At 41.5% G+C, this 27,896-nt stretch overlaps 1 protein-coding gene across 1 annotated transcript in view; it reads right to left on the reverse strand.

Annotated features, from left to right (window-relative positions):
- Positions 1-27,896, reverse strand: part of LOC122934089 (prolyl endopeptidase) — a 138,530-nt gene that overhangs the window by 10,762 nt on the left and 99,872 nt on the right. The window contains exons 10-12 of the mRNA XM_044289264.1: positions 25,488-25,591; positions 8,945-9,081; positions 8,192-8,286 (exon numbers count right to left, since the gene is read on the reverse strand). Coding sequence (XP_044145199.1) covers positions 8,192-8,286; positions 8,945-9,081; positions 25,488-25,591 — 336 coding nt within the window. The remainder of the gene's footprint in view (positions 1-8,191; positions 8,287-8,944; positions 9,082-25,487; positions 25,592-27,896) is intronic.

The raw sequence follows: 27,896 nt of genomic DNA on the forward strand, positions 1-27,896 counted from the left end.
AGGACACAGACCCAAGAGTACCTTTGAACCACCACATAATAATGAAGTGGTTGAAACCTACATTTTTTTCATCCAGAAGGACCTGAAGCAACTTGAATATTAAAAATAAATAATTTTCGACACAAGAAGGTGAGATGCAACTTTAGTAAAGCGGAAAAAATTGCACTAGACAGTCTTAAGAATAATGAAAAAAATTTAATTAAACCAGCAGACAAGGGCTCGGGCATTGTTATAATGGATAGAGAGGATTATAGAAAGGAAGTCATGCGACAACCGAGTGATAGGAACACTTACATACCAGTTGACCATGAGCCAGCTTCATCATTACAGCAGACACTCCATACATTAGAGAAAGGCATTATCCACAAAAAATTAGCCGAATTTTTGACACCTAAGAATCCCCGTATCCCGGTAATATACATGCTGACAAAAATTCATAACAGTCTAAATAACCCCCCTGGTCGCCCTATTGTGTTGGGTTGCGAATCGGTTTTCCAACCCTCAGCCGTAGTACTAGGCCACTACTGCGACCATACGCCCAGCGAGGTAAGTCTTACATCCTAGATACAACAGATTTTCTGCAGGGACCTGCAGGTTGACTGGAGTAGCAGTCTCTTGGTCACTATGGATGTGACCAGCCTGTACACCAATATCCCCACCGATGAGGACATGTTTCTAAGGTCTTAGAAGACAAAATGGAGTTTACAAGTGACGAAAACCATAATTAGACTTGCTGGTAATTCCGTTTCCTTGAATCCATCATGACGGCCACAAGTGAGGGGTGACCCTTGACCTCTGTAGGGGCAGGAATATACAGAGAGAGTTTAAATTTCCCCCACCCCTCCCCACCCTCAGTGTTCTTCCAAATTACCAAGGTAGGTGAGCAATGTGAGTGTGTCCATTTGAGTATTACTTCATACCCAAATCTAGATATAGGAATTTAATATAATATCTCTCTCTATTTTTTATTTTTTTTGGGAGGGAATATACAGGTGAAACTCGAAAAAATGTGAATATCGCGCAAAGTTTATTTATTATAATAATGCAACTTAGAAGATGAAACTAACATATGAGATAGACTCCTTACATGCAAAGTGAGCTAGTTCAAGCCTTTATTTGTAAAAATTTGGATGATTATGGCTTATAGCTTATGAAACCCCAAAGTCTAAATTTTGAGGTACCCTTTGCTCAGGGGGATATGGATTAATTAGCTGACTAGAGTGTGACAATTTGAGGCTAGAATATTGAACCTTTTCACAAAATTTAAGCTGCATTAATGCAATTCCTTTTAATTTGCATTACTGAAATAAATGGACTTTTGCACGATATTGTAATTTTTCGAGTTTCACCTGTATATGGGCCATCATGGTGTATTCAAGGAAACGGAATTACCGGTAAGTCTAATTACGGTTTCCCATTTCATCCACCATGATGGCCACTAGTGAGAATGTTTAATGAAGGTGTTGATACTAGACCAAGTAGCCGCTTTGCAAATCTGATCTAAAGAAACACCTCCTTTTTCTGCCCAAGAAGAGGCAGTTGCCCTGGTAGAGTGAGCTTTAATACCCATAGGACAAGGAATATTTTGAAGGGAGTAACAACATCCTATAGGAGCTCTGATCCAGCGATTTACAGAGGCTTTAGAAAGCTTCCTTCCTATGTTTCGAACTGCAAACTGAACTAAAAAAATTATCGTCTTTCCTAAAGGTCTTAGACGCTTCTAGATATTGTAAAATTGAATTTCTAACATCAAGAGGTTGCAATGTTTCTTCAGCCTCATCCTTTGGAGGGACTGTAAAGGTAAAACGATTTCTTGGTCACGGTGATAATCTGATGCCACCTTGGGGAGGAACCCTGGATCTAGTCTCAATGTTACTCGGTCCTCAAAAACATTTAGGTATGGCTCTCTACAGGAAAGGGCCTGAATTTCACTTTTACATCTAGCAGATATTATGGCTATCAGGAAAGCAGTTTTAGTTTCTTTCTCTTCCAGAAACCCCTTCTTTTTGACGGCAGCTTTTTCCAGTATTTTATCTAATGCTGGCCCAAATACAAATTCACCTGAGCAATTGAACATAATTTGGCCTTGAAGGCCTTGTCCCCCGACCAGGCTTTCATCCACAAGGCTCTTCTAGCCGCATTAGACAAAGCTGCATCTCTGGTGGAAAACCAAACAGTCAGCCAGGAAAGCAGTTGCGGATTTTAATAGTGATATAGAATTTATAATGTCTTCCCTGGGAGTCCTATTTTTTAGATGCTCATCTAATTTTGATAACCAGAAATACATAGTTTTGGCTACCGATGTGGCTGCAATATTAGTCTTGACTCCAAACATCGCTTTCCTTGGGAGGGAGTCTGCTTTGCGTTCCACTGGATCACTTAACACCACCTGAATATCGATTTTGGGGATCTCAAATATCTTACATTCGGCTGGATCGAATCTTAATCTATTTCTGAATTCCTTTAATACCCTTAGCCTCTTTTACGGTTCGATCCACTCATCCAGGATAGATCTGATCGCCTCCTGGATAAAAGATTTCATCTGAGAAAAGATAGATGGTTGTTCTTCCTTTAAGATGTCCGATATGCAGACTTTACATAATTTCTTTTTGTAGTTATCCGGAAATCTCTTGGCACAAGTAGCGCACTTTAGAGGTCTGGATTTAGACTTTGTTTCCCTAGCTCCCTAAGGAACAGAGGAGAGCAACCAAATATCATATGATAAATCATAGGTATGTAACTTAAAATAAAAGAGACCATACTCCCCATAGGGGAAATCACGGGAGGTGCAGCCGGAGAGGGGTCAGTGCCCTCCTGATGGGATGCTGGAGCTTCAGGTGTTGACATGGTGGCAGAGATGCTGTTTCTAAGCTGCATGAGCACCACAAATAGTAGTATCTACGTCTGACGTCATCCGCGTGCGCTGTAGCTCCACCATTCAGTATCGCAAGGGTCAATAAAGCGCGCGTCCCACTTGACTACAGGCATCGGTGGTCTGCTTCCTAATACCTGTGAAAGCAGGACCGCGATATGGACGGAGCGCAGGCCCCAGCATGAGCCGGAGCGAGCGTCCCATGAGACCGCAGGCATCGGTGGCTGCTTCCTACTTAGTTGTGGAAGGAAGACCGCGAACTGGACGGAACGCAGTCCCCAGCATGAGCCGGAGCGAGCGTCCATGTTGTCCCCGCTGCCCAGCCTTAGCCCCTGCCGCGGGAAGGCAGCGAGGGATGATGAAGGTAAAAGTATCAATCTTCACCTCCCCACAGGGAGGCCTCTCTCTGCATGCTGACCCCATAGGGGCAGGAAAAACACTGAGGGTGAGAAGGGGTGGCGGCAATTTAAACGCTGTCTGTATATTCCTGCCCATACAGACGTCAAGGATTTTCTCTCACTTGTGGCCGTCATGGTGGATGAAATGGAAAAATCAATCATTGACCTTTTCAACTTCGTATTAAAGAGTAGCTATTTTTTTATTCGAGGACCAATTCTACCTGCAAGTATCCAGGACCGCCATGGGCTGTAACGTTGCACCGACTTTCGCCATCATATACATGAATGCGTTTGAAGAGAGGGTCGTCTATGAACACAACCTCTATAACAATTGTGTAAAATTATCAACTCGGGTGCCGAATCCATTGCCTTCACCTTAGAAACAAGCCAAACCAAAATACCCTTTCTGGATGTTTTACTTAAGCTAAGGGACAACACACTAGAATTTGACCTCTACACGAAACCTACAGGTAGGAATAGTCTACTTCGCTATGATCGTTGTCATGCTCCTGGCCTGATTGACTCCCTTTTACTGTCACAATTGATAAGGGTCAGAAGAATTGTATCCGACCCAGTAACTTCAACAAAGCTAATCAAAATATCCAACAAATTTATGTCTAAAAATGTCCCAACACCACTAGTCAAACGACATTTGGACAACACAAAGAAGCACACACGTGATGAACTTCTTAAACCCAAACCAGCCAATGATGATTACACGATTCTGTGCGTCACCACATACTCTACATACAGTACAGATATAAGCCGGATCATCCATAAACATTGGCACATCCTTCAGAGAAGCTTACCACAACCAAGTCCAAACCGCTTATGTCATACAAACACCCAAGGAACATTAGGGACCATCTAATTTGCTCAGATTTAGGCCCTAGATATGTTAGAGCCCAAAAACACCATCACAGGCAGCCAAAACCTGGGCACCTACCCATACCTCAACTGCGCTTAGTGTGGAAATGTCACCAAGGGACCCTCATTTACACATCCCTGTTCAGGAAAGAAATATGACATTAGAGGCCACTTCTCATGTACCAGCAGTTTTGTTGTTTATCTTATTAAATGCCCTTGTGGTGTTGGCTATGTTGGCGAAACTACCCAGAAGATTAAGGACAGAATCAGCCAACATAAATCTAACATCCATACAAAAAATATAAGCACCTCTAGTTGAACATTTCCTATACCACACACACTCATCCAGCCAATTAAGATTCCAGGTAATCGACTGGGTGCCCCCACCACGAAGAGGGGGAAATAGGGAAGAGATTCTACTCAAACGTGAAATGCAATTGATTCGTCGCCTGGGTACCCTCCATCCAGGGGGCCTAAATAAAAATTACAAATATATGTAACTGGTATTGATAGGTTATCATGACCACCTCCTTGTCTAATGAATATTTATTATTTATTATGTTCCCTTACAGGACCTTTTTCCAGTCTACTATCTTTTTTCCAGTCTAGTATCGGGTGGGTACACCCGAGAAGCACAAATTGGGTCCTACAGCAAGTATGCACTGTAATGAACCAGAATGGATGTCTCTGCTACAGGAGACCATTTCAGCCCGTTCTCCATCAACGCTCTTATTATTATGTGTTGGTATTTGTTGATACTCATGATGAAATATACATGTATGGATCTAATGAGACATTTATCTAATCTATATATACCTATACACCTTATCTACAACCGATAATACTTAATAAATATATACTCCTCCTATTGTGCCACGTTATATATTGCTAACTACTCTAGCCAATAGTCAACAATAGGGAACCTAACATGACCCATGCCTAGTTACCCATTAATCCCCTTTTCCCTCATCAAGAATCCCTTCTGACTTTCTACTGCGTATGCCCCAACTTTGCCTTGGATACAGATGAATCACCTAACATGGCGTCTGGGCATTCCCGGACATACTGCGCATGCCCACGCTGCCTGCCGCCTCCCCCAGGCCGCATCCAGCACATCACGCCATCACCCAAGATGGCGCCCGGGCATTCCTGGACCGACTGCGCATGCCCACGGCCGCATACAGCACAGCTATCGAAGTTCCTGTCATTGCGCCGACCCAATAGGCCTAGTCTTCGATTAGGCCATGACGCCCGTAGCAGCGGTTTTAAATGCCGCAGCCGCCCTCATCTACCATGCACACCAAACCCGTGGCCTAAGCATATACCAGGTAACCTTACCCATTTACAACCTTTTTATTTACCCTTGAATAGGAGTTTAATCTCCTGCTTTAACATTGAGATCCCTCTTCATATATCTCTCAACTACCGGGCTCCAGCCATGTGGAAATCCCATATCACCATTTTTCTACTGATATAAATATATGTGCCTGAATCATGTTACTTCCACCCCTATTAATCATGTACTCTTCTTGACTTTCATGATGCCTTGGACATGTGGTTCTCTATTGCTCTCAATGAACTCTTTCTCTGAATTTTTGGGCCACACTTTGTCCTATTTTTTTTACATTATCCTTTTCCTGTGTCTTCTTTTGCTCCATTTTGGTCTCTTTTTCCTTTTTGCCCCTTGCTTTTTGTTCCTTTCTTACAATATACTTACCAATCATGTATACATGCAGGGCAAATATACTGTATAAATGCTTTTTGTGCTGTTATTTCAATCATTGATATGTGGAACAGCATTGTTCTTACTAATCATGCAGTTGTATACCTCAATGTGTCTAATCATGTACTATACGACCCCACGTCTCTTCTGTATCCTTGGTATATATAAGAAAATGATGTTACTCTAAAGGATTTATGTAATTTGAAATTTTTCTTTTCTTATAATCATCAGCTTAAAAAAGGGGACTAAACTGAAAATGTCCAAAACGTTGCACTACTGTAAAAATAAATTACCACTGGTGTGTGAATACTAATGAATTAAAGAAGCATTATTCAAAATTCCTGGTGTGCTGTCTCCTCATATTGGGGACGTGCACCCACCGAAAGACTTCTGGGAGACTGCTGTGGTCAATTTCGTGTTTACAAGGACTACTATTGCCAACATATGTCATTGCATGCATGAACAGTGTAAAGCCCTCTATCGGTGATGCACATTAGGAAAAACTACAGAATTTTTCGCTTTATAAGATGCAACTGGTGATAAGACCATACCCCAGGTTTTAGAGGAGGAAAATAAGATATTTTTTTTTTCATCAGATCAGACCTAAAATCAGACCCCCATATCAGATCCTCAAATCAAACCTCCATATCAGGACCTCATATCAGATCTTCAGATCATACCCTCATATCAGGACATCAGAACAGAACCTGATCAGAACTCTGTAATCAGACCCCCCATCAGGCTTCCATGTCAGAATCACCCAAAAATGAAACTGACTTTCGTATATATGAAAATCCAAAAGACTTTATTATAAATATATATAAACAATACATACATGCATGATAAAAGAAGGAAGCACAAGGCAGGACACAGATGAGGAGCAGGACCCAAGGAGAGGCCGGGAGATCAGTGCACGAAAAAAACAACAGGGAAAAAAAAAAAGAATGCTAGCTAAAAAAGTGTACCTCAAAAACCTCATGACAGCAACGCCCCAAACAAAGTGCAAAGGAGGCAATTGTAGAGATTGAGGTTAAAGTACAAAAACAAGATTAAACATACCCTGAGTGGTGCAAAGATCTCTCGGCCGACTCCTGACCCAACGCCGTTTTGCCAGTAAACCTGGCTTCTTCCGGGGATAGGCCAAGTATCAGACCTCAGATCCATGTCAGGCCAAGTATCAGACCTCAGATCAAAATGAAACCTCCATGTCAGACCCCCATATCAGCCATCAGATCAGACACCCATGTAAGAACTCTGTATCAGACTTTAAAATAAATTCACTTACCTCTCCTGTGCCACTGCTCCTTTTGAGGTCCGGCGGTTTCCTCTATATTCTTCACTTCCTGTTCTTCTCCGGGCCTGCACTGCACTTTCACCTGACTGTGTGCAGCGTCAGGTCATAGTGTGTTGTGACGCTGTACGCACACTAGACAGTGCAAGGAGGTTGAGTACCGGCAGTGCTCGCAGCGCTTCTCTCCCGACTCCCCATGCCTACTGCATACTAATAAGAGCTTCAATAATGGAATGCTCACTAGTATTCGCTTTATAAGACGCAATCAAAATATCCCCCTACTTTTGAGAGAAAAAAAAAGTGCGTCTTTTAAAGTGAAAATTACATATACATCTGACGCAAGGCCTAAACGTAATGTGGAGAGAGCCTTACTGGAAGGGACATGTGCACAGGAGCAAAATTTAAAAAAAAACTCAGAGCAGGTTACAAACTGGATATCAAGAGCTCTGAAAATATATGAAGTAATGAAGAACCTTTATGCAACTTTATTAATGCAAGAAAACCACTAATAATGTAAATTTTTTTTTTTTCTTGACAACAGTATCCATAGCCTTTAATTGGAAAATAAATGATCTGTGGTTTTGTATGAACATACATACAAGAAAATGTCCTTCTTGCAATACATGCTTTAAACAATAAGATACAATAATTACAACACTTTTGTAAAAAGTGAGCAGGGTCCGGGTGGGTGGAGGGTACGCAGACCGGCACATTTGAGCTGACTTATACTAGTTTTCTGGCACAAGTTTACGGCATTGTATTGCATCTCCTAGCAGATTCTGGATCATGGAACTGCCGAGACGCAGTAAAACTATTAAGAGGCATGTGCTTATTAATAGTTTTGACGCATTTCATGCCACAGCAAAAGCTCAAAACTGGCGTTATAAACACCATTCACATTGCATGACAAGAGAAGATGAATATTGTCCACAAATAGGTTAAAAAAAAACAGGTCCATAAAGTTCAACCTTTCTCAGAATTATATGATACTATATAAGCATCTAGCAAGCAGATTCTCATAGAAACAAGGTAAAACTAACCTTTATGCCACGTTTCCCCATACTCTCCTCCACCTCGGATATTTGCAATAGCAAGAATGCCACCTAAATGCCTTACGAAGATCAATCTGGATACACTGGAATGAAAAGGTATTAAAAATAGATGAAGTCAGAATTTGACTTTTCCAAAATGTCCTCCCAATTTCTAATGCAAGCATGTTTGAAAGAATCCTCCACCAGACAGATGAAGTCCTTTTATCATCTAACAAAAATTAGCATTTACCAGATAGGGTCCCATACCTACTGCTTACATGAGAGAAAATGCCAGAAGAAAGAGGCCTATAATGTGGGTCATTTTTCCAACAGGAGACATATATATGTACCCGATATGTTTTTGGAAGTGTAGTCAGAGATACTGAATTTCATTAGGGTAATTTCTTGCAGCAAAATCTGGTACAATTACTCTATGCATTGCCAAAGGAAATATTCATAGTGGAAATCTACAGCATAAATTGACATGCTGAACATTTTAAATATGCACCACAGGTCAATATACAATGTGGGTATGTTCCGCAATGTGTGGATGAGATTTCCTAAAATCTTGGCTTGATGTGCTTCTCTGTCTGTGCTAATCCCAATAAACCATTGGAGATCTTGTGCAGTCTGAACAGTGTAGCTGTTAACCCAATATTTTCTTCATACATCAAGTCTTTTTTTTTCACTTGATGTCGACAAAGCACAATACCCATTGTTTTCAGAATTTTCTGCATTCATACATCCATAGAAAAATCTTACCTGTAACTTGGGGTGATAGAGATGTTAAAACCACCATAGCCATACAGAAAAGCAGGATGAGAGCCATCTAATTTAATACCCTTTTTGTGGACAATAAACATCGGAATTTTGGTCCCATCTTTGCTAGAGTAAAATTCCTATGAGAACAAAAACAGAATAATACTGTAAAACTTTAAGTTAACTCTAACATTTAACAATATAGATCAGTTTATGTACAAACAGTGATAAAATAAAGCAACAGACAAGTCAATAAATAGAAGAAGAGGAATGAGCACGCTGCTCGAAAGATCTTACAATCTATGAGGAGATAGTGGTGACACAACAGGTAACAAGTGCTTGTTTTGTACAATGATCCAGCCATCTTGGGAAAATAGAGGAGGAGATATAAAGGTGCATTAGCCATTCACCAGCTGATATCTGCAGTGCTTCTGGGTGCATAGGTGCGGTAGAGAGTTTGGTAGAGGATCAGGTTTGGGAAATGATGATAAATGGGCTAGATATGGAGAGGAGTCAGATCATGGAATGTGATAGGCCATCCTAAAAAGATGTGTTCTTAGGGAGCACCTAAAACTGTATATTGTGATTTAACTTGATATCTTGGAGTAGGGAATTCCAGAGAACTGGTGCCGCTTGGGAGAAGTGCGAGGGGCGGATTATGGTGGATGTCATTTGTAAGTCGTCTGCAGAGCGTAGAGACAGAGATGAGGGAAGAGACGTAAGGGGGTGCAGCACTGTGGAGAGCTTTGTGGGTGAGAACAAGCAGCTTATATTGGATTCTCTACTGTATGGGCAACCAATGCAATGACTAGCACAGAGTGGAGGCATCAGAATAGCGTTTAGACAGATAGATGACCTTGGCTGCTGCATTACAGATAGATTGGAGAGGGAAAAGTCTGGTGAGGGGGAGGCCAATTAATAGTGAGTTACAATAATCGAAGCGGGAATGGATCAGCGCAACAATGAGAGTTTTGGTGGTTTCTATAGTGAGAAAGGGGTGGATTCTAGAGATATTTCTGATTGAATATAGGAGGGTGAAGGAAGGATCAGTGAGTTAGGATTCAGCCCAGTTGTGTTTGCATCGGATCCAGACTTTAAACTAGCTTGTGGGAAAGTGGCTTAAAAATGTGAAAGCTTTCACCAAAAGTCTGTTTTTGGTTAAAGAGAATAAGTAATTGTTAATGACTAGTGTTAATCGAGCACCAAAGTGCTCAGGTGCTCGAGTAGAACACTTTGGGATGCTCGGGTGCTCTACAGAGCACAATGGAAGTCAATGGGAGAACCCAAGCATTAAACCAGGCACCCCCTGCTTGGAAGAGGGGAGGGTGTCTGGTTTACATGAAAAGGTCAGAAATTGATGGAAACACCACTGAAATGGTTCAGTAACCAATACACCATAAAAGCCGCATTTAGAGTGACTTTATGTTCAGCTGCTTTCGTCTGGTGGAGTAGAGAAGCCAGGAGCAATCCAGGCCTTGTTTATTTTAAGAGTCAACCTGTCAGCTTTTTCAGTTGATAGGCGGATGCGCTTATCAGTTATTATGCCCCCAGCAGCACTAAACCCGCTCTGACAAAACGCTGGCGGCAGGGCAGGCCAGCACCTCCAAGGCGTAGAGACCAAGTTCGTGCCACATGTCCAGCTTGGACACCCAACAGTTATAAGGCACAGAGGGATCACTGAGGACGCTGACACGGTCTGCTACATATTCCTTCACCATATTCCAAAAATGTTCCCTCCTTGAGACACTAGGCTGCGCATCAGGGTGAGGGTACTGGTGGGGTGTCATGAAAATGTCCCAAGCCTTGGAGAGTGTTGCCCTGCCTCTGTTGGAACTGCTGTGTGTTCCCCTCGTCTCCCCTCCTCGGTTGCCCAAGGAACTACGTATTCTGCTGCTAGTATTTTCAGCTGGAAATTTTTGGAGCAATTTTTCCACAAGAACTTTCTTGGTATTGCACCATTTTGCTAGTCTTCTCCACCACAGGAATGAGAGATGATAAGTTCTCTTTGTAGCGGGGGTAGAGAAGGCTGAACAACCAGTAATCGGTGTTGGCCAAAATGAGTATAACGCGAGGGTCACGGGAAAGGCTCTTCTTCGGCCCATCCACGCTGAACAGATGGAATAAACCTGCTATGGGTACTACCCTCTGTAGCGGAGGCAACCGTCTCCTGCTCCTCATCCTCCTCCTCAATCATCATTCTCATCAATCATCATCATCCAATTTGCACTGAGAACACGAACGGAGGGTGGTCTAGCTATCACCCTGTGTACTGTCTTACCCCATTTCCATCTCTTCCACATGCAAAGCGTCCGCCTTCATTGTGAGCAGCGAGAGTTTCAGTAGACACAGAAGTGTGATGGTTAGGCTGATAATAGCGGCATCGCCTCAAAGTTGCATAAAACCTCACAGAGGTCAGACATCCATGCCCACTCGTCGCTTGTGAAGAGTGGAAGCTGACTGGAAAGGCAACGACCATGTTTCAGCTGGTATTTCACTACTGCCCTCTGCTGCTGACAAAGCCTGACCCACATGTGGAACAAGGGGTTCCAGTGCGTGCTCACGTCGCACAACAGTCAGCGAGATGGCAATTTCAAGCGCTGAGGCAAATTGGGGTAGGTTTTGAGAAACAATTTCTATATAATGGGGACGGAGTGGACCTCCGGCACAGCACGGCAGTGCACGGCGAGAGGCTGCCGGACTAAAAAGTACTGCATGTCCGACTTTTTCGTCCGGCGGCCTCTCACCGCGCACTGCCGTGCTGCGCCGGAGCCCCAGTCCGGCGGCATGGCTAAATAGCGGCAGTACGGATCCGACAGGGTGAACAGCCTGTCGGATCCGTTCTGCTGCTAGCGTGAAAGTACCCTAAGTTACACACTTAGGACACATTTCTTCTTACCAGTCTACTACGGTATATGATGAATGCTGCAGTACTGAACCTCATTTGGAAGACAGTGGGGTATTTAAGAAAACAAAAAGTCTGCAATGGGATATCCATTTCTATCCTGTGCAACAAGAAATAGCTAGTTCCAAGTAGTGTCTTCAGCAAGAAGGCCAACTATTAGCAAATAGTTTGATTGCTCTTCATGTCAGTAATGAATTTACACTCGATGTTTTTTTCAGCTGACCTCGGCTACCGTACGTACAGTATAAGCTTTCCTACAATCCAGTCAAAAGTTGCAGAGATTAACTTGCTGAATACAGATCAATTACTCTTGAGAGACACTGTATGAGGCTTTTAAGAAGACTTCGATGCAGAGATCTCCTGACAACAAATTCAATCTCGCCTAGCACTCGTGCATTTGGGCAAGTAGCTTGTTAAACTGATAATATAGAATAATGGAAAATGATTCCATCTCAACAAACACTAATCCTGGACTAGAGGGAATTGCTGCCAATGGCTACAAAACTCCTACTTTTAAAAGGGTTTTCTGAGAATTAAATAAATACTCAGGAAAAAAAGTCATCAATATCTGATTTGTAGGAGTCCAAGTGGCATCAACCCCACTGACAAGCTGTTTGCAGGGGCCACAGTGCTTGGGGGAGCACAGTGCCATACGTTGTATAGTGGCTGTGCTTGGTATTGCTGCTCAGTCCCGTTCTCTTCAATGGGACTGGGCTTGACTCTACGTCACAGACTGAGGAAGAGGAAGCAGTGTTCACCCAACCACTACTATCCCTTCCAACAGCTGACTGGTTGGGGTGCCGGGACTTGGACCCCCAACAATTAGTATTTAATTCCCAGAAAACCTAATTTAAAACAAGATGACGATTACGATGCTCTGCTGTCCCTGGCTTAAAAAATGCATCAAAATTGCATGTATAAAAGCACCTCAAGATGTGCTAATGCATGGTGTCTGAAGACTAAACGGGAAACGATTCATGAATGAAAAGATCAGATTTTGCGAATTGCTGTTACAAGGGAGAATAAAGATCAATTAAAAGAGAACCCATCACATCTCCTGACCTGCCTGTATTAGAGAATAACTGTATTCCCCAGGAAATGATGATTCTGGAGCAACTTTTCTTAGAAAGCTGCATTGTATCATTCCTATGTTGTTCCTCCAAGAAATGTATGACATAAATTGACATCTGGGTGTTACCATTCCTATAGTCAAAAGGGGGGTGACCCTTCAGTCTGATACCGTCGACTCTGATCGGTGGTGTCAGACTGTGCAGAGACAGACCCCCGGCTGGTAACACACAGTTGTCAATTTAATCATATGTTTTTAGGAGGAATAACAGAAGAATGGTACAACACTGAGTTCTAAGCAAACATGGGAATACATTTAAAAAACAGAGCTAGCCAGTCTTTATTGCATTGCCGCTGGCTTGATTTGACTTTTTCTAGCACACTACATATCAAGAGACCTGGAGCCCAGTGTGTGAAGCATAAAAACTAAATAGCATCACAATAAACACTACAAAATAACGTGGTATGCCATTTAAATCCGGCTTTTAACAAGACCAATAATATCTTGAAGGAGTTCCTGTAAATTATACACACCGCTAATGCCTTGGGTGTGAAAAGAACCCAGCAAGTCACACGGAGCTAATTATACTGAAAGAAAACCTCGAGAGAGTCTAAAATAAACGACATGCCCGTGTGCTGCTCTTGTTCAAGATCACTTGCTACATGCTAAGGAAAACCTGTTCTTGCTTTGTCCTTGCCTGCACCAGAAGTCTGGAGCAAGCCGAAGAGAGAATATATTATCAAAGAGCACATTTACTTATTTCAACATGTTATACTGAATATATGTATGTACTGTGACAGGACCAGGGGGAAAGTAGTAGAAGGAGTCTACATCTCACCTAGGTTCCTGTCTTATACGTTCTAAATAGCAGCCAGGGAATTGAAGGAAAACTAGGTTTTCTGCGTGTGTAAGGTTTTATCAGAAACCTGGTTAGAAGGGCCTAGCTGCTTGGAGCAGGGAGAGTTGAGTGAGTCCTTGCTCCAATTAGCCACTCCAAGTATTCATGGTGAATGTGGTTAATCACCTGGGTGGACTATAAAAGGGGCAGACAGCTCACTAGCTGAGGTCTCTGCTCCTGGGAAAAGCTCTGATGGGAGTACAAAGCAACCGTGTGTTTTGGTTTATGGTGCTGGGCATAAGGCTCAGTTTCCCGTAGTTAGGAACTGCTGTATGTATAGATGTAGCCGCCAGACGGCTAGGTATTTCTTTTATGTTGTACTGTTTTGTTTAATATTTTTGCCGGCAAAAGCCAAAAAAAAACTGGGTGCGGTCAGTTGCACCATACTTGCTTGGACTGGACTGTATTTTGTGTGCCTACAGCGCCCGTCTATCCCAGGAGACGGTGATCCCGTGAGATAATCCCGTTAGAGTATATATTAGAAAGTATCTGTATTATTTATTGTTACTTTATATTTGTAAAATTATGTAATTACCATAATGTGCACATGTATTTAATGGAATACATATTCACACGGCTGTCCATCTTGTGGAGGACATTGGGGGTTATACTTTAAAATTCATTTTTACAATATCTATATTATGTCTGCATTATGACAGAAAATGCCGATATCTATATGACAAACTGCTTTGCAGTGTTCATGTCTGTTGCTCATCTATGACTAAGGACCAGGAGGGGTTGGAAATGCATTAGATGGTGTGCTGTTTCTGCACTTGGACTTGATGTATCGGATCTTAACAAGTATGGAATAAACGCTACATTTCATTTAATTTCATTCAAGTGCTGGATTTGCCATTTATTGGATGTCTGTTGCTCATGTATGTTTGGCGTGCAGAACTGGTAATAGTATGAGCAGTATATTTGTCATAAGATATGTGTCAGTGTCACACCTTGCACAAGTCTTAGAGTATCTTCTGCAGAAAAAAAGTGCAGCATTTCCGTTATACATAATTTGAACTACAAACCCGAATGGCTAATTTCTTAATGATAAGATGTTGTACTGTTGAGGAATTAACCTTTTCTTCCAAATTTTTGAGGGTAATATCTCTCCTAGGGGAGACAGAGCCTTAGTCGGCATGAGGAGACATATAGGCCATACCTGCTCCTCTGGAATTCTGGGAAAAAAGGGAAGCAAATGAGCTCTTAACAAGCTCTACCTCTACCACCACCAGATGTAAGGCAGCTTTTATATACGTCAATGTTCAACCCTTTGCATAGACATTCAGGCATGACTTGGATACTAAATAATCCAGCAACTCATCTGCAGACAGATGTTCAGGGGTGATTGCCCGTCATAAGTGCAGAGCAGAGAGTAATGGCTTAACCGGGGAGAGAGTGTCTTAGTCGGTGTGAGGAGACATATAGGCCATACATGCTTCTCTGGAATTCTGGGACGGAATTCTAAATAAATACTAAATTGTGATTTTTAGAGCAGACTGAAATAAAAAACTAGAATAACTCAGAGAGTAATAATTCAATAGATCTTTTATAACACTGATGATGTATAGCACTTTCCCAAAATACTTGATATGCCTACAGACTTCCGACTCTCTCCCCCCAGTGGAGGCAACCTATATTTTTAGTATACATGGGGAAACAGTGTCCTGGAGTATGAGAAGAAGAAAAAAAAAGAAGAAAAAAAAAAGGGTAAACTATTGTAACGTCAAATATGCTATGAACATACATTAGCTAGAGAAGAAACTGCTTTGAGAGGTAAAAACATACTAAAGGTAAATTTACTAGAATTGAAAAATTACAAAGAAATACAATGGATGCTACAATTTAATTAACTTTCCACAGTAAATAACAGCTGCTTAAAGTTTTTATGTAAAGATTAAATAACTCTCCAAACACCAGACACAGCGGGCAGTGAACAACAGACTGCTGAATGCTGCACAATGCTTAACTCCCAGTAATCAGAAGACACTGGGAAATCCATCATATGAGCTGCAGAGGTTATGTTCCCTTACCGCTCTACCTCACTAGCACATCAGCTTTACGTAGATATCCGCCCAAGTGATAATACAATCTGGTGCAGGTAACAGATGCATGAAACAAAAGGCAAAGCGGAGAAACATTGCTTATGTCATGGGAAATATTCTCTTGTGTATGCCTATTTCCCAGTAAAGCTGTGACATGGGATATTCTCTTGTGTATGCCTCTTTCCCAGTGAAGCTGTGACATTGGATATGTGTTATACACGAATGCCAGGTAAGGCAAAATCAATGGGCGCACACTACACCTCCGATTATATATGGAGGTACACTGAGGAAGCCACGTGAAATCCATGAGGAAAAAACATTTGGGATGCTCCACAGCTTGCAGTATGATGAAGCAAGAATTTGTGGGGTGGATTTTGTGTCCAAAGGAGCCCCAGTTACAGGGAAAAACAGCCTCCTTTGGGATCACTGTACAAAGTCAGAGCTGATCAGGGTCTGCCAAGACCCTGCAGCTCTGTTACGGTGGAGATACCCAGCATGATTGCGGGGTCAAGAAGAGGAAGCAGCATAGGTGATGCCTTTATTCACTGCGCTCAGTGAGCACTATGCACTGAAAAAAAAAGGAGGCAGAAGCGGTAATATACCACTTCTGTCTTGTCCCCCAGGTCCCCGGTTGTTACCGACAGCTGGGATCCTGTCCTACTCCTCCTAGGTTACAGGAGCAGTCGCTTTAATACAGCACTGCATATGTATAGCGCTTGGTTGTTATAGAGTTAAATAAGGACTTCTATTACTTCATTTTAAATTACTGCCTTAATCTCTTTTTCTTTTATCCTATTCCATTACACATTGCACGTAAATTTTAGAAAGGTTCTGTATGGATCCAAGGAAATTAGCCACTTTCCTTTCTCCTCACAATCTTCTCTATGGCGATAACTACTATATATAAAGGGCATCAGCAGGAGGCTACCCCCTAGGCACAATACTAATATTGTTACGCCCAGACCTCTCTGACATTTACTAGTCGTAGACATAAAGAGGAAATGCACATTAAACAATGTGCAAATATACAAAGAACAATTGAATAAAACATTAAAAATAAGGAAAACTAAGGTTGCACACTTGGTCAGGAAGGGTATATCAAAGACAAGACTGAAGTCCGCTGATACTCCGCGCAATACTAGAAAAAGTAGCTAGCATATGGGACAACAAAGAACAAGAAAAATGAAGTAAAAAAAAAAAAGGTTTTATCTGCAATGATCATCATGAACCTGCCACAATCACATATTATCTGGCCTAAGGATTCCCCAGTTCACCAACCACACCCTGTCCAAGTGTCATAAAAACAGACTTCCTTTGATTACCCCTTTTCTTTTGGTCCGATGTTCACAGTTTGTGGGGCACCTGTTTTCCACTCATCTAGTATTTTTTGTGGGGCCACTCCTTTTGTTTAAGACGTTATTCCTCCCATCGCCCCCTGCATGTGCACGCCTGGCTGAGGAGCAAGGAATGGGAACAAGCTGCTATTAGACTTCCATGAAAAATTGGTGGGTTTTACAGACTTTCATCTAATGCATATGGGCACCATTATCTGTGAGATTTCTACAAGACTGAGGAACACATAGGAACTCTTACAGTGTGATAAAGTTTACCTAATGTTTATATAAAAAATTAACTTCTAGACTTAGCACTCCTCTAAGTGAATAATCAGTCAAGAGTCTCAAAGGCATTAGTCTGAGCCTTTATCACACAGACTTTTGGTTGGATGTTAAGCCACAACCATTGTGAAAATTTCAGAGAAAGAATTGTCGTCCCACGAAGTGTGTGTTCACGGGGGTATATTAAGAAATGGTTCTCTGTATTAAAGAAATGGAGCGTCATAGCTTTGTCATGTACAGCAGGACACTCCAAATGTTTCTTCTAACTTCTTGAAGATAAAAGAGAGATAGGAGGCAGCGCCTCATGTGTGGTATAGTAAGATAATTAATAAAAGAGGTAAGTGAAAACTCTTACCGGATAGTGTTGTGATGAGTCACAACACCTATATGAAGCTTGTGCTGATTTGCCCGATCAGCATGCGGGGTGCCTGAGCTGCTGCTTAGGTTCCAGCCCCGTGCCTTGGAAGCAATCGTCGGGGAGAGGTATCGTTTGTAGAGAAGAAATAGAATGAACCTTTTTGATGGCGCTGTCAGCAGGAGTCAGAGACAGGTAGGTATTGTTAAAACAATACTTTTTTATTTTCAGTCAACGCGTTTCAGGGGCGGAGGGTCCCCTTCATCAGGACAATATACAACATGGGTTGTATATTGTCCTGATGAAGGGGGCCCTCTGCCCCTGAAACGTGTTGACTGAAAATAAAAAAGTATTGTTTTAACAATACCTACCTGTCTCTGACTCCTGCTGGCAGCGCCATCAAAAAGGTTCATTCTATTTCTTCTCTACAAACGATCTCCTAACTTCTTAGAAGAAAGTTTTGTTCTGGTGTGATGACATATTCCAGCCACTATACAAAGCAGTTTCAGTAAATGTGCTTTATCAGTATGCGGCTCCATTGGTTCGCCTGGTGATCTTCAGAACTTAATTTCTCTAACAACTAAGCACAAACACCACTAAATATTTATACTCACTGCGAAAAAGCATTGATAAAAATTGTGAAGCATGCCAAGCCCAGCAGTACTGTCCATAGTTATTTCAGGAGACAAATCTGCAAAGTGGATTTTAACACAAAATTCCTGAAGAATAATTCAGCGTTCAGCTTAGAGGATCATCACTTCTTACAGCGATTTTCCCTTTATTAGGAAGATATTTCTCATGTGGCTAGAATCCCTTCTCAAAACAGCAGGATCCAATACACAACCAAACAAACAGACAGATAATTCTACAGTATCTGGGATAAAGACAGGATACAAGATTTCTGGCCTCAGAACTATGTGGCCTGGCAAATAATGTGTTAGAGCCACTGCACGGTTATAGTTCAGACTAACATACCGGCGGCATTATGGAAGTCCGCTGACAAATTGCCCATGTTTGTCCCACTTCCGACTATGCAAACTGGAAACCATTCCGTTACCATCAAATGGTTTTTCTACCACTAGACATATAAAATACTGAAAAGGTGTATATTGCTGTGAATGCTGTGCAACAATACAGAGGCTTATATTTAAATGGTGTAATTGCAATAAAAAATATTAAGATAAAACCCAAAGATAAACTATGGATCCTTCTGTACGCAGTCTCTCGCAAGAGTTGATAAATGATGCACACAAAAATTATTTAAAAAAAAAAAACAGGATACCGCTCACCCGTAGCATCAAACTTGTGGAAAATACAATACTCTGCACCAGTGCACTGAGTACACACCGATTCTAATTCTGTGCGGTACAGTATAGGCTCTGTACTGCAGAACAGAGTTCTTTCCATTTAATGCATGTAGTTAAAAATATTGGGAATATATGACTTAGGGCTCATGCACACGACCATTGTTTTAGTCCGTATCTGATCCACCTTTTTTGCAGGTGGGATGTTGGCCCATTCATTTCATCGGGGTTGCAAAAGATGCAGACAGCATTCCGTATGTCCGTTCCGCAGCCCCCGCCAAAAAACCTTTTCCTATTCTTGTTTGCATTATGGACAAGGACAGGACTGTTCTATTGTTGACTGAATTTTCCGTTCCGCACAATGCGTAATGCTCACAGCCGGTATACGTATCTTGCACATCTACAATTTGCCAACTGTAAAAACGTCTATGGCTGTGTGCATGAGCTCTTAGGGCTCGTTCACACGAACGCGTGATGCCCGTTTCCGTATTGCGTGTGAACGAGCCCTTACACAGAGGTTTCTCATGGATCTAATTTTTCTAAAGACTTCTAGCGGAATTCTGGGCTGCTTCCCCCCCATTTAGTTACAAAAAGTATAGCGTTACATAGATGTATGGAAACCACATAATAACACTACTACCATATTAAAGGGGTTGTCCAGGACTTAAATACTGATGACCTATGCTCAGGACAGGTCATCAATATCTGATTGGGGTGGGGTCTACTTGCTGATCGATTGGCTGTTAGTAGGGGAAACAGTGCTTTGGTGAGTGCTGAGGCCTCTTCCTCAGACTGACGTCACACCCATTGGTCACTTGACCAGTTCAGTCCTATTTAAGTGAAAGGACTGACCTGCAAAGAAACTACACAATGGATGGCGCTGTGCTTGGTATACAATGAAGAGGCAGCAGCACTTGTCTGTCGCCCCCTCAAACAGCCATCGAGGGAACTGTAGAACAGTCTGGTTCGAAACATGTTGGTCTGACGGGAGGTGATGGGAAGTGACGACCACTGCTTTGTACACTGACTGTATCTACGATGGAATAAAGATGATGCAGTGTTTTAACATACTACGTGCTGGACGTCTCTTCTGTTTCAAGTAGCCATCTAGGGAATACGTCAGATGCAAAATAGGTAAAAGCCGCATGACCTCTAAATTTGGCTAGTTTGTCTTTGGGCCTGTCCTGGTAATAGATTATGGATATGTCTACAGCTGAATACGGTCATCATACAGGGTTTTCTCTCAGTCCTAGGGGAAAACACTATAGTGTTTATCCTTTTATAAAATTGACAAATGCAGGCCAAGAACATGAAAGCAGTTGAGATGTTCATATAAAGAGAAAGGTATTTTGTCCCATTCAATCAAATTGTACAGATAAAGCGCTAATCTGAGCTGCAATGTGACAACAATGCTTTCAGCAAGAGCAATTTCCATTAAAACCCACATCTTCAAACCAAGCAAGAAAATGCTTTATATATGTTTGTTTTCAAGCTAAGCGGCTTATACATTTTCATCTTTTAGAAGACACGGTTCAGCTTCAAAACTGGGCACAGATTCACTTGCCTCATATTGAACAATTCAAATAAACTATTCAGAATGAGAATAAATGAATGAATGGCTATTCATCTTCTGAAGCTGTGGCAATACAACTACAGAAGGAGCCCATGAAATGACATATTTAATGAAAGAAAATGTCCTTTGTGTATTATGAACATGGATTCCACCCATAGGAAAAGATCATTTAAAGGGACATCATCACCAAAACAAATTTTATATATATATATATATATACACACACACACACACACACACACATACATACATACATATACACACACACACACACACAAAAAAAAAAAAAACAGGCAGCACTCCAGAGATGAAAAAGTAAAAGACTTTATTCACCCATTGTGGAAGAAAACAGAAGTTATACTAAGCGAGAAAGCTTGAGAAAGGCTCTAGTATTGAGCTGAAACGTCGCTTTTCTTCCACAATGGGTGAATAAAGTTTTTTACTGTTTCAGCTCTGGAGTGCTGCCTGTTTTTATTTATTTTTTGTATTTTTGGACTGTGCTGGTCTCTTATATGGGCATTGCACCCGCATTTACTTTGAACGGTGCTGCCGCTGTTTTTTTGTATTTCTCTCTCATATATATATATATATATATATATATATATATATATATATATATACACATACAGTACAGACCAAAAGTTTGGACACACCTTCTCATTCAAAGAGTTTTCTTTATTTTCATGACTATGAAAATTGTAGATTCACACTGAAGGCATCAAAACTATGAATTAACACATGAGGAATTATATACATAACAAAAAAGGTATGAAACAATGAAAATATGTGATATTCTAGGTTCTTCAAAGTAGCCACCTTTTGCTTTGATTACTGCTTTGCACACTCTTGGCATTCTCTTGATGAGCTTCAAGAGGTAGTCACCTGAAATGGTCTTCCAACAGTCTTAAAGGAGTTCCCAGAGATGCTTAGCACTTGTTGGCCCTTTTGCCTTAACTCTGCGGTCCAGCTCAAGCCAAACCATCTCGATTGGGTTCAGGTCCGGTGACTGTGGAGGCCAGGTCATCTGGCGCAGCACCCCATCACTCTCCTTCATGGTCAAATAGCCCTTACACAGCCTGGAGGTGTGTTTGGGGTCATAAACGCAAACCGGATGGAATAGACACGGTGGTTGGAACCAAAGATCTCAAATTTGGACTCATCAGACCAAAGCACAGATTTCCACTGGTCTAATGTCCATTCCTTGTGTTCTTTAGCCCAAACAAGTCTCTTCTGCTTGTTGCCTGTCCTTAGCAGTGGTTTCCTAGCAGATATTCTACCATGAAGGCCTGATGCACACAGTCTCCTCTTAACAGTTTTTCTAGAGATGTGTCTGCTGCTAGAACTCTGTTTGGCATTGACCTGGTCTCTAATCTGAGCTGCTATTAACCTGCGATTTCTGAGGCTGGTGAACTCGGATGAACTTATCCTCCGCAGCAGAGGTGACTCTTGGTCTTCCTTTGCTGGGGCGGTCTGTATGTGAGCCAGTTTCTTTGTAGCGCTTGATGGTTTTTGTGACTGCACTTGGGGACACTTTCAAAGTTTTCCCAATTTTTCGGACTGACTGACCTTCATTTTTTAAAGTAATGATGGCCACTTGTTTTTCTTTACTTAGCTGCTTTTTTCTTGCCATAATACAAATTCTAACAGTCTATTCAGTAGGACTATCAGCTGTGTATCCACCTGACTTCTCCACAACGCAACTGATGGTCCCAACCCCATTTATAAGGCAAGAAATCCCACTTATTAAATCTGACAGGGCACACCTCTGAAGTGAAAACCATTTCAGGTGACTACCTCTTGAAGCTCATTAAGAGAATGCCAAGAGTGTGCAAAGCAGTAATCAAAGCAAAAAGGTGGCTACTTTGAAGAACCTAGAATATGACATATTTTCAGTTGTTTTACACTTTTTTGTTATGTATATAATTCCACATGTGTTAATTCATAGTTTTGATGCCTTCAATGTGAATCTACAATTTTCATAGTCAAGTCAAACTCTTTGAATGAGAAGGAGTGTCCAAACTTTTGGTCTGTACTGTATATATATGTGAACCCTTTGGAATAATATGGATTTCTGCACAAATTGGTCATAAAATATGATCTGATCTTCATCTAAGTCACAACAATAGACAATCACAGTCTGCTTAAACTAATAACACACAAAGAATTAAATGTTACCAAGTTTTTATTGAACACACCATGTAAACATTCACAGTGCAGGTAGAAAAAAATATGTGAACCCCTAGACTAATGACATCTCCAAGAGCTAATTGGAGTGAGGTGTCAGCCAACTGGAGTCCAATCAATGAGATGAGATTGGAGGTGTTGGTTACAGCTGCCCTATAAAAAACACACACCAGTTCTGGGTTTGCTTTTCACAAGAAGCATTGCCTGATGTGAATGATGCCTCGCACAAAAGAGCTCTCAGAAGACGGATGATTAAGAATTGTTGACTTGAATAAAGCTGGAAAGGGTTATAAAAGTATCTCCAAAAGCCTTGCTGTTCATCAGTCCACAGTAAGACAAATTGTCTATAAATGGAGAAAGTTCAGCACTGCTACTACTCTCCCTAGGAGTGGCTGTCCTGTAAAGATGACTGCAAGAGCACAGCGCAGATTGCTCAACGAGTTGAAGAAGAATCCTAGAGTGTCAGCTAAAGACTTACAAAAGTCTCTGGCATATGCTAACATCCCTGTTAGCGAATCTACGATACGTAAAACACTAAACAAGAATGGATTTCATGGGAGGATACCACAGAGGAAGTCACTGCTGTCCAAAAAAAAACATTGCTGCATGTTTACAGTTTTCACAAGAGCACCTGGATGTTCCACAGCAGTACTGGCAAAATATTCTGTAGACAGATGAAACCGAAGTTGAGTTGTTTGGAAGAAACACACAACACTATGTGTGGAGAAAAAGAGGCACAGCACACCAACATCAAAACCTCATCCCAACTGTGAAGTATGGTGGTGGGGGCATCATGGTTTGGGGCTGCTTTGCTGCATCAGGGCCTGGACGGATTGCTATCATCGAAGGAAAAATGAATTCCCAAGTTTATCAAGACATTTTGCAGGAGAACTTAAGGCTGTCTGTCCACCAGCTGAAGCTCAGAAGATGATGGGTGTTGCAACAGGACAACGACCCAAAGCATAGAAGTAAATACGCCTTCTGGAGTGGCCCAGTCAGAGTCCTGACCTCAACCCGATTAAAATGCTGTGAAATGACTTCAAGAAAACTATTCACACCAGACATTCCAAGAATATTGCTGAACTGAAACTACAGGAAACGATTAGGTGAAGGTATTGCTGCCAAAGGAGGTTCAATCAGTTATTAAATCCAAGGGTTCACATACTTTTTCCCCCTGCACTGTGAATGCTTACATGGTGTGTTCAATAAAAACATGGTAACATTTAATTCTTTGTGTGTTATTAGTTCAAGCAGACTGTGAGTGTCTATTGTTGTGACTTAGATGAAGATCAGATCACATTTTATGACCAATTTGTGCAGAAATCCATATCATTCCAAAGGGTTCACATACTTTTTCTTGCAACTAATATATATATATATATATCTTGTTACAGTATTGGATTTTTAAAAACTAATGCAAAAGATAAATGCATTAAATCACACATAGCAACCAGATTTCAGCTTTATGAATACACAAAGGTTATGGCAGTTGGGATCCAGACTCCAGCAAAGCAGTGCACCGAACCAGGAAAGTCCCGAGTCCTTCAGTATGTAAAAAAAAACGCTGAAAAAATGAAGCTGTAGATACTTTTTTTCCATAAAAAAAAATAACTCTTGGGTCAATGAAAGCACATACCCAATTGGTACCAATGCCACATTGGTTTTGTAATAATCCTAAAATGTTCTCAATTTGTTTTATATATTGGGCAGGTTTGCATTGGTGAAATAGTTATTCTTTTACTAGCCAGACTGTAAGTGACAACCCACTTGTAACCGTTCCAGATCACAGTTTTGAGATACCCGGTATGAATGAACCAGTAGCCATTATGTACCTGTTTTATCAATGGGTTGTGCTATCAAGGTTTAAAAAGCCATTATTCATCATTCATGTGACCTTTCTTGGAATTCAGGTGGTCTATCACTCAGATACAAAGATGAAAAGTGCACCCCTAACAAAAACAAGACATATCAACTGGGAGATGTTTGAATTCCTCACTGTACCTCCGGTGTGAATGCCAAAAGACAATGCCAAGAATCAGAAGTCAGACAGCCAAACTACACCTCTTAAAGAGTAAAAAGACTGAAAGTTGCAGATAAATAACACATTTTTGTTTTGTCAGCATTCTGACCTAGACTTAATTACAGCTCAGGGAAGGCGGCACTGAAGCTATGGCTGTCTCTATATACAATAAAATACATATTAATATGATTCACAGAGAGAAAAACTACTGCTGCCGTTCATCTTACTGAGACTCTTGCCAGCATGGGTTACATGCAACAGCGGAAGTCATTTCCTTCTGACATTAATTCATTGATCTATTGACTCTCAGAGGACTCCTAAGCTGACAGGTGTCGTTATAGAACCATCATCACACTGTGTTCCTCAGGAATGACAGGACTTGAAAGAGTCGCCTGTCCAAGTAAGATGAAGTAACGGCACAGGTTAGGCAGTCAGCTTTTTGCCTACCTCGAGACAGATTATGCCCCTCTTACCATGAGGCACATTAATCAAAGCAGAGCTGCTGAAGCCTAGAAGACAGGAAAGTAAAAAATAGATACAATGTTTGATGCAAATATATAAAGCTGGTTTCTCTTTTAATCACCTGCACTGTCTGGTAGTCCGCCGGATTAAATCCTTTCACAGTCACTTCCCGGAAAACCTTTGGCTCCTGGGTGTCTTTGGTCAGGTCATAGTAATAAATAATACCTGAAACAAGAGTTCCGGAATGTCAACTGAGTACCCATAGATCATGAGGAGAACAATGGATCTGAAAGCACTATGGACTATAATGAATGACAAAAGCGGTGTACTGCTACCAAACAGCCCAGGGTCCATTTATGCAGTGAATTATTTATAAGCACTTACTCAGAAGATAATGAAGCCCTTTATAAGGACTGCTCAATTATTCCTTATAAAGATTTCAAGATGAAGACAGTAATTGAACAATCCAAATGTTTCTGCACATTTGAAACTGAAATCAATGTAAACCATATAAATAAGAGGTCCAATAATTACACTGTTCATAATACAAAGCTTAACATTCGTTACTGTTCACACAAGAAATAGCCAATGACTGAAGCCCCATAAACATCGGAGTCTGCTTGGTAATAAGAGAGCAAAGCCAGACACAATCTTACAATTGCAGACGTGGTAGAATTTGCTACGGGAACATCTGACTTGTGCCGGACTACTGTTTCATTTTTATCTTTGCGTAAAACCAATCTTTTGCCATAGGGATCACTGTAATATTGTGTAGTCCATAGTGGTGCACAGTATTCGGGTAAGGCTGACAGGGTACTTCTGATGAAGAGGTGTATATGAACATTTTTATGAAAGAAGCCGGAGTAATAACTCTGGTCATATCTGTTTTTTGCTGAAACCAGACAACATTGTGGAATAGCATAAACTATAGAATAAAAGAATTGAGCAGTACTTAGCTAGCAGATACCACGCCACCTCTCCGGTTTTCTCAGCTTGAGACTGCTGCAGCCAATCGCTATCCTCAACTGTGCGCTGAAGAGGCCAGTGATAAGACTGCAGCAGTCACATGTTGTTGATGTTACATCACTGATGTAGCGGGGTAAACAGAGGCTGGGCGGGAAAATCAGAGCAGCATTGCGGGATCTGCTAGGAAAGTACTGCTCAGTTTGTTATTTTAGGCTATTCCCCGATATTGTCTGGTTTCTTGCTGAAACTGGACAACCTCTAATGTGCTCAGGAAACACGACTGTATTGAGCAGGGCTGTGGAGTCGGTAGATTAAAGCTCATACTCCAACTCTGACTCCTCCGTTTTTGGTACTTCCGACTCCTCTGTATTTACGGTAATATGCAAATGTATTTTATACATTCCTTGAAGGAAAGAAAGGCAACATGCAGCTGTTCCACCAAGTTCTTACTGCAGAGAGGTAGTTGGGCAGAAGCTGCTGCCTTCTCCTTTGTGTGCTGATCTTCTGCTGAAGATAGGGCAGTGGGAGGATCCAGGAAGGAGCATTTATTTTAAAACATGATTTCCCTAGTAGAATCCCATAGTCAGGTTTAAAGTTTAAGCTAACAATCTGAGTTTACAAGTTTTTATAGCCTTAGCTGAATGACAGCAGTTTTTCAAATGGTTTACAGCTTCAGTCTTGAACTATTGACTATCCATTCCCTTCACTTATACAAGTGTCTAGTCCTGCAAAAAACATATTTACTTAACCACTTTACGTCCGCCCATAGGATATAAACGTCCTATGGGTGGACCTCTATTTCTGAAAGCACGTTTTAAAACGTCCTTTCAGAAATAGCAGCTGCACGCTAATCGTGCAGCTGCTGATCGGGTTGCCCGCTGTCAGTGACAGCAGGGCAACCCAGAGATAAGGCAGGGACAGTTCCCAGGTGTCCCTGCCTTCTAGATCGCTGCAGACACAGCGCTCACCGAGCGCTGTGTATGCAGAGCAGGAAGCGCTGTGCGCTTCTTGTTCCGGCCCGGCGGTCATGTGACCGCCGGGACCGGAGCGTGCAGGAGCTGTGTGAGGTCTCTCACAGACCTCGATCAGCCCTGCTCTGAGGCTGTACAGCGCAGAATCACGCTGTACAGCCTCTCTGGGGGTGCATTTCTTCTGTAACTGGGGCGACTATGTCAGCCCCAGTTACAGGAGAAATCAACAGTGAAAAAAAAAAAGAAAAAGTGAAGCAAATGTCCCCCAGAGGTCTTGTATGACCTTATGGGGGACGAAAAGTGTAAAATAAAATAAAAAAAAATAAAGGGTTGAAAAAATAAAATAAAAAAAAGTTTCACATGTAAAAAAAAAAAGGTCCCCAAGTAAGGAATAAAAAATATAAATTTAAAAATAGAAAAAATAAAATAAAATAGACATATTTGGTATTGCCGCGTCCGTAAAAACCAGCTCTATAAAAATATCACATGAGCTAACCCCTCAGATGAACACCGTAAAAAAAATTAAATAAAAACTGTGTCAAAACAAGCAATTTTTGTCACCTTGCATCACAAAAGGTGCAACACCAAGTGAT

The sequence above is a fragment of the Bufo gargarizans genome, chromosome 4 (genome assembly GCF_014858855.1).
Source record: "Bufo gargarizans isolate SCDJY-AF-19 chromosome 4, ASM1485885v1, whole genome shotgun sequence".
NCBI lineage: Eukaryota > Metazoa > Chordata > Amphibia > Anura > Bufonidae > Bufo > Bufo gargarizans.